Source organism: Aspergillus caelatus (assembly GCF_009193585.1).
Source record: "Aspergillus caelatus strain CBS 763.97 unplaced genomic scaffold BDV27scaffold_344, whole genome shotgun sequence".
Lineage (NCBI taxonomy): Eukaryota > Fungi > Ascomycota > Eurotiomycetes > Eurotiales > Aspergillaceae > Aspergillus > Aspergillus caelatus.
Window position 1 is genome coordinate 25,448 of NW_022475607.1, and position 7,258 is coordinate 32,705.

General features: G+C 50.1%; 3 protein-coding genes across 3 annotated transcripts; 2 read left to right on the plus strand and 1 right to left on the minus strand.

The window, feature by feature from the left end:
- The first annotated feature begins 48 nt into the window (after positions 1-48).
- On the plus strand, positions 49-3,336 carry sey1 (dynamin-like GTPase SEY1). Its single transcript, XM_032077374.1, has 4 exons — positions 49-439; positions 589-1,023; positions 1,080-2,824; positions 2,885-3,336. Exons 1-4 carry the CDS (start codon positions 339-341, stop codon positions 3,181-3,183), a joined length of 2,580 nt encoding a protein of 859 aa, XP_031921393.1. The 5' UTR covers positions 49-338; the 3' UTR covers positions 3,184-3,336.
- Positions 3,337-3,544: 208 nt separating this feature from the next.
- Positions 3,545-6,198, plus strand: BDV27DRAFT_150571 (uncharacterized protein; the record flags this gene model as incomplete). The annotated part of the gene is made up of 4 exons (XM_032071239.1): positions 3,545-3,755; positions 3,857-4,612; positions 5,093-5,172; positions 5,299-6,198. The coding sequence occupies 4 exons, from the start codon at positions 3,545-3,547 to the stop codon at positions 6,196-6,198; spliced, it is 1,947 nt and encodes a 648-aa protein (XP_031921394.1).
- A 151-nt stretch (positions 6,199-6,349) lies between these two features.
- Positions 6,350-6,848, minus strand: BDV27DRAFT_137942 (uncharacterized protein). The gene is made up of 3 exons (XM_032069111.1): positions 6,749-6,848; positions 6,542-6,689; positions 6,350-6,472 (listed from the first exon to the last, which is right to left on the minus strand). The coding sequence occupies exons 1-3, from the start codon at positions 6,821-6,823 to the stop codon at positions 6,435-6,437; spliced, it is 261 nt and encodes an 86-aa protein (XP_031921395.1). The 5' UTR covers positions 6,824-6,848; the 3' UTR covers positions 6,350-6,434.
- Positions 6,849-7,258: the final 410 nt, after the last annotated feature.

The window sequence follows — 7,258 nt, forward strand, 5'->3', positions numbered from 1 at the left end:
TCCGGACGACCAACCGACAACCTCCCTATCCACAAGACCCAGCCGACCCTCGGGCGTTGTCTCACAGGACCAACTTAAGTCTTGTGATTCTCCTTACTTCTGAGTGATCTACTTTTTATCTCATACTACATGTACTTAGTTGACGCTTTGCACCCGTCTCATACGGCATCTCCCCCAACACTCGCCACCCTCTCCACACCCTGACGTTGTCCTTCCCACTTGCCCCCCCAAGTGCGACATCACCCGCAAAACAAACACAGCGTTTATTACTTTAGAGCAACCCAATTCTCGCAACCACAGTCGGTGGAATTTACCTACACTAGACGGTGCATTTGACCATGGCCACGAACGGTCATTTCGCCTCCATTGGCAATTCTGCCAGTGATACTACAGCATATGAGCATGGGGTACAAGTAATAGATGAGAACAAGGAATTCAAGTATGCTTTCCCCTGTCTTCGGTGCAATTCATCTATGCCTCAATCATAACTTCTCGTGCACATACACATACACGTTGCGCCATGATGCGCCTCGTCACGGACTGTGTATAAATGGCGAATATAGCTTCGAAAGCTAATGGTAATCTTAGCCTGAATCTATCGCAGTACCTGAGCCTTGAAGATGTTACCCCCTCCGGCTTCAATTACCACCTTATTTCCGTCTTCGGATCGCAGTCGACGGGTAAATCTACGCTCCTCAATCACCTTTTCGGCACGCATTTCTCCGTCATGTCAGAGTTGGAGAGACGGCAGACGACAAAGGGAATTTGGCTGTCAAAAAATAAAAATGAGAGCTCCTCTATGGCTAGCAACATCTTAGTTATGGATGTGGAAGGTACAGACGGCCGTGAGCGAGGTGAAGACCAGGACTTTGAACGCAAGAGTGCCCTTTTCGCACTGGCGACCAGTGAGGTTCTTATTGTGAATATCTGGGAACACCAGGTCGGATTGTACCAGGGCGCGAATATGGGGCTCCTAAAGACTGTCTTCGAAGTCAACTTACAGTTGTTCCTTAAGGATAAAAAGTACAGACCCCCCAGCGCAGCCTCCGGATTCTTCTTATGCTAACCTTAATCGCCAGTACCACTCACCGATCGCTTTTGTTCTTCGTCATTCGTGACTATTCGGGAATGACACCGCTCCAGAATTTGCAGAAGACCTTAATGGAAGATATGGCTCGTCTCTGGGATTCCATATCTAAGCCTGCTGGCCTGGAGAGCTCGAACGTACACGATTACTTTGACTTCCAGTTCTACGGTCTGCCGCACAAGGGCTACCAGCCGGAGAAGTTTGTGGAAGAGACACAGAAGCTCAGTCTTCGTTTCCGCGACGGCCAGAGGGACCCTAGCCTAGATGCGCGGAAAGGCGAATTCTCAGATGGCGGTGTTTTCCTTCCGGAGTATCACCGACGTATCCCTGCGGATGGCTTTTCGAGATACGCCGAAGGCATCTGGGACCAAATCGTCAACAACAAGGATCTAGATCTGCCTACACAACAAGAGTTGCTTGCACAGTTTAGGTGTGACGAGATTTTGAGGGAAGTGATGGTTGCCTTCGATGAGGCTATCGTCCCCTTCGAAGATAAACAGTCGCAAGCCGCTCGCCTTGGAGAACCGGAAATTCTTGGAGGTTTAGGAGCGGCGATGCGATCGTCGCGCACCAAGGCTGTCAAGGCTTTTGAGACTGAGGCTAGTCGGTACCACAAAGGCGTCTACCAGCGCAAAAGGGCAGAGCTTGAAAGCAAAGCTGATACCCGTTTGAAGGCCCTTTTCCAGGGCCAGCTCAATGCAGCGCACAAATCGGGGATCAGTGATTTCAGCGAAGCGGTGTCGGCCGCTGTGAAGTCCGGCCAGAAGAAGGGCACCGGCTACGATTTCGCAGAGATTGTCAATGAAGAGGCTAAGAAGGCCGTGGACAAGTTTGAGGAAGTTGCCCGTGCCACCGTGGTGGAGGGTACTTCCTGGAGTGACTATAAGCAAGAGCTCGCCTTGTATGAAAAGGAGCTTGCGGAAGTCAGTGCGCGCCTAAGAAGGGACGAGATGAGACGTCTTGCCAGCCGGGTAGAACGATGGGTTCAGTCTCGACTGGGGGAATCTGTTGGACTTGAGTTCAACGCTCTTGGCTCAGGACGAGCTGGTGGTGGCGCACCGGAGAAGGGAGATCAACCAACGGAAAAGAAATTCTGGGATCGTGTGTGGAATGTGTTTGTCGAGACAGTCCTGGATGCCGAGAGGCGATTCACAGACCGCGCTAGCAGTTTCGACGCCAGCTTGGAGGAAGTGGACGTCGGACTCTGGAGACTGCGGAGGAAGTCCTGGGGCGTTCTGCGCGCTAAGATTGATGAAGAGATGATCGAAGGCAACCTGCTGTTGAAGTTGCGCGAAAACTTTGAGGATAAGTTCCGCTACGATGATGCTGGTGTTCCTCGGATCTGGCGCCCGACCGATGATATCGAAGGGATATACACTCGTGCTCGCGAATCAACCTTGACTCTCATCCCTCTTCTTTCCAAGTTTCGGCTAGATGAGACGTCTGCCCCGCCCCCTCTGGACTGTTGGATCGGACACACGCCTAGCTCCGCGACCCCCGCTGACGAGGAAGACCTGGCTCCCATTGGCGGGGTGGACGAAGAAGAAGGCAAGAGTTTGGAAGAAGAAATGACTATTGTCAGTGATGCCAAGCGACAGGAGCTCACCGTTCGCTTCAAGAAGGCCGCGGATGGAGTGTATGTTGAGGCTAAACGGAGCGCCATTGGAGGCATGACCCAAGTGCCCTTGTACTTCTACGGCCTCCTTATCGCACTTGGATGGAATGAAATCGTTGCTGGTGAGTATTACTTTAGTTGTTTTACTTATATGATCCGTTGAAGACTAACTGGATTAACAGTGCTCCGCAACCCGGCCTATTTCTTCCTCCTGTTTGTCTGTGCTGTTGGTGCTTACATCACCTACCAGCTTAACCTATGGGGCCCCATCATAAAAATGACAGAGGCTGCCTCGAACCAAGCCGTAGCAGAGGGTAAGAAGCGGCTACGTGAATTCCTCGAGTCGTCCGACACAGGGCGACAAGCCATCGCAATGTCAACTCCGGGAGGCTCTGGACGTGGGGGTGAGGAGCACGAAATGTCTCGTCTCGATAAGCAGGGTAAAGCTGCAGCTGCCGATCAAGATGTGGATGACTTGTAAGCTGGGTAAAGCTGTATTCTTATTTCCTTTCCTGTTTTCTGTATCTTTCATTGTTTGAATACACCATACTGTAGAAATTACACAGTCAACTCTTAAAATCAGGAGCCTGCAAATAACTGAGATGGGGGTGTTTTTTTTTTTTTTTTTTAACAGAGATCCTCTCTTCCATGAGCAAGATTGCATGCATACTGTATCCGAAAGTCTTTACTTGTCTAACTAATCGCTCTCGGACATGGTCCGATCAGTTTAATTTCCCCACTTCTGCAATGCTATAAATCTAAGAGGGGTACTTTCATGCTTCCGCAGAGCTGTTGACCTTTAGATCGATCCATTTCAGCCAACCATCCTCTTCACCAGCACCATGACAACCGGAATCGATGATTTGCCTGAGAAATATGAAGATCTCCCCAACAAGAGACAATACTGGCCGGCAGCCGCTGGATCTCCGGAAGAGGGACTAGGCATGCTTCGCATCCTGACTCCGGAGATTGTAGCGGACGCCGCGCGCACACAGATTCAAACCGGGCTGAGAGTTTGTTTAAACTGGGACTTGGAACAGTTGGATACACCAGGTAGGAGGACTACTGGCATCTGCCATGGAGAGTCTTTTGCTGTGGCTGCGATTGATAAGGTTCCATAGTTTGGCGGGGACGGTCCATTAACTAGCTTGCAGGATTCCGCCGAAAGCCCTTCGAACATCGCATCAAATGGGTGGCTCCCGGTATCGCGTTCGACGATGAGTATCATTTCAACCCACAACAATCGTCCCAGTGGGATGGACTCCGACACCATAGTGCACCTGCCCCGACGCCCGAGGATCAAGCTCGCCGCGTATTCTACGGTGGTACTACAGCAGAAGAAATTCAGGACTCGAACTCATCGCGTATTGGTATTGGGTACTGGGCTAAGAAGGGAATCGCTGGTCGGGGCGTCTTGATTGACTACTTATCCTGGGCCGAGAAGAAGGGCATTACCGTAAATGGACTCAGCCAGCATGTGGTACCTCTGGACGACGTGTTAGCCATCGCACGCGAATGTAACATCGAGTTCCAACGAGGAGACATCTTCTTTCTCCGCGTGGGCCTCACAAAGACCTGGTACTCCATGAGCGACGCCCAGAAGCAGGAATACAGCCAGCAAACGGTGCCCAAGCATGCGGGGCTTGAGCAGAGTGAGAATGTACTTCGGTTTATGTGGGATAACCACTTTGCAGCGGTGGCATCCGATGCGGTTAGTTTCGAGGTCTTCCCGCCCCTCAACCCCGAGTTTGATCTGCATCATCATATGCTTGCCGGTTGGGGATTACCGATCGGCGAGATGTTCGACCTGGAGGAGTTGGCGGAGACTTGCAAGCAACTGGGGCGCTGGACGTTCTTTATTTCCAGTAGTCCACTGAATTGTGCCAATGGCGTTTCGAGCCCACCTAATTGTATGGCCATATTTTAAGTTGTCGGCCGTTTTCATCTCAACTTATGACTGCTTATGACTGTCAATGATGCCCATTCTTGCGACATTAGATAAGCCATACTTCGGACCGTGCACGTGATATATGCCTCGGTTTTCATTTTCCCAACGTTTCAACAGGCTGACTCGGATTGCTGCCGGAGCTGAAATGTGTAATCTTGGAGATTTAAGTCCTTTAAAAAATCCGTGTGGTGACTAGTTACACGATTTGGTCTTGATTTTGTCGCGGTGACATTTGTACAACTGCCAACGGGGGCGAATCTTCAGCCTTATCGAGATCTCCTCCACATCCCTGCACTCCTTTTTTTTCTATACATCCACTCGGGTCCGCGGGATCAACATATACAAAGAAATCAAAGACAAAAGAATAAGCACAACAATAAGCTCTACCCCAACATGGGCCTGTCCCTCCGCGCGGATACAATCCACGACCTCCTTCCAGGAGTCTCATCAATTATGACCTGGAAAACCCTAGCACTAGTTCTGGCAGTGATCAATCTGAAAAACCTCCCACTTGTCTGGCACGTAAGTATATGCATTCCAAACCATTGAACATAAGTACACCCCACCCCACCCCTAATAAAAAAACCCCCCTCATAAACCCACCTCAAACCACAAAAAATAAACCCTAAACTAACCCCCCCGCTACAGTTCCGCATTCTCCACCACCTCTGGTGGAACATCCGGCGCAAGCCCGGAGATCCCCATTTCCCACGGGGCAAAGCACTAGTAACACACACGGGGAAGCCAACGCACCCAGTGTTCGTGCCATACGCCATTACATCACGCACACCTATTCTAGAAACAGACTACAACTTCCACAAGTCCAACAGCACATATTTCTCCGACCTGGACATCTCGCGGACGGCGCTCGTCACGCGACTCTACACGCCGGGGCTCAGAGTCGTGAGCAAGGAGCTCGATGTCGAGCTCGGCGATGCTGCGCGGCGGGAGGGGAAGAACCCGCCTGCGCACAAGAATATGTACGTTGCGCTTGGGTCGGTGTTTTGTTCTTTTAAGAGGGAGATTAAGCCCTTTGAGCTTTATGAGATTGAGACCAAGGTGATCGCGTGGGATCAGAAGTGGATGTATGTTTTGAGTTTCTTTCTTCGGCCTGCGAAGGCCGGGGGGAAGAGATTGCTTTTTGCTACGGCGGTTAGCAAGTATGTGGTTAAGAAGGGACGGCTTACGGTTCCCCCGGAGAGGGTCCTCAGGGCTAGTGGGTTTTTGCCGGAGCGTCCGGAGGGGGATGTCTTAGTAGTTCCAGATAGTTCGGTCGAGGGGTCGGGGGTTGGGACGCCCGTTGGGGAAGGCATTACGGCTACGGCTGGGGTTGATGGGACGTTGGTAAGGGAGGTTCTAAAGGTTAGTGAGGGTGATATTCCTGAGACGAAGTTGGAGGAGGAGGAGAAGAAGAAGGCAAATGCAGAGTCGTGGAATGTGAGTGAGTGGACTTGGGAGATGATTGAAGAGGAGAGACGACGCGGGTTGGAGGTGGTGGAGGGTTATATCAATATGGATGCGAAGCTACATGATGAGTGGGAGCGGTGATAAGTTAATTGTCTTGATGTAATGTTTTCTGGTCTCATCGTCTCGGACTTTTTTTGACAATGTTGTTAAGTTCTGTATACATGACTTCCATATAGATTAGAATGTATAGAACGCAGACGATTCAACATGCAAGGCTATATTAAGATAGTCCGTCATCTTAGCCTTCTTTAACATCGTGATAGCATACATCTATCTCCAACCACACATCAATTTTCAGATCCATTAAACCACCCAGACTAAAATCCACAGGCAGCATCCAGGAGTATCCGCGCAACTACCGAAACAATTAGCCCAAAGTCAAGCATTCGAAGCGCTTTTATGCGAAAGATATGTGAACACCTACTGGATTGATCCTCCTCAGAGCATTTTCCACTCTCTCCATTACCCCCACGCATACACTGTGTCATTGCGATATGGAATTTCTCATTCTCACACAGACATACAAAGTTCCATTCATCGGGGCATTCTTGTTGTTTGTTAAAGCACACGTCCTGAACCTTTTCGTCAGTATACAAGAATATGACCAGTCGGCACGAGACAAGCAACGTACGACGCACGGCGGGACTTGCTGGGCCACGACGGCGGCCACAAGGGCTGTAAGAGAGACAGCGAGGGAAAGCTTCATTTTGGTATTAATGCTTGTCCTATCCTGCAGTACTCGAGCTACGGGATGGTGAAGTTGATTCTTATAGTCCGGGAACCTGAGCTTTTCTTATCTTTTATAGTATAGTATAGATATCCTTGGTGACATGTTTAACTCCTGAATATATGCCATGCCAGCTGCCAGGGACGTTGCCCTCCTAGCATCTTGTGATACCCCAATATGTATCGATAAGGAGAGAGCTATAGCATGGCTTTGTGGGGTCATTGAAACGTAGCTGCAATAGTAGAGGCCAAAAGCGTAATTTAAGGCTGCACAGATACCATATATAGGTCGCTGTGCGATACCTGTCACAATTGCCAGGGGTCTGCTGCAGGGGTGGTTGCTGTCAGGACCTGTTTTTGCCTACATAGCGTCCTTGGTCTGGGATGTCTGGTCACTGCTTTTTTTTTTTTTTTT

What these genes read in the sequence shown, in the direction of transcription:
- sey1 (XM_032077374.1), top strand. Translation starts at nt 339, where the DNA reads ATGGCCACGAACGGTCATTTCGCCTCCATTGGCAATTCTGCCAGTGAT. An exon ending in TTGTTCCTTAAGGATAAAAA is followed by an intron (nt 1,024 to 1,079) that starts GTACAGACCCCC and finishes CTTAATCGCCAG; the next exon opens with TACCACTCACCGATCGCTTT. An exon ending in ATGGAATGAAATCGTTGCTG is followed by an intron (nt 2,825 to 2,884) that starts GTGAGTATTACT and finishes CTGGATTAACAG; the next exon opens with TGCTCCGCAACCCGGCCTAT.
- BDV27DRAFT_137942 (XM_032069111.1), bottom strand. Translation starts at nt 6,823, where the DNA reads ATGAAGCTTTCCCTCGCTGTCTCTCTTACAGCCCTTGTGGCCGCCGTC. An exon ending in AGCAAGTCCCGCCGTGCGTC is followed by an intron (nt 6,690 to 6,748) that starts GTACGTTGCTTG and finishes GAAAAGGTTCAG; the next exon opens with GACGTGTGCTTTAACAAACA. An exon ending in CTCTGAGGAGGATCAATCCA is followed by an intron (nt 6,473 to 6,541) that starts GTAGGTGTTCAC and finishes TTGTTTCGGTAG; the next exon opens with TTGCGCGGATACTCCTGGAT.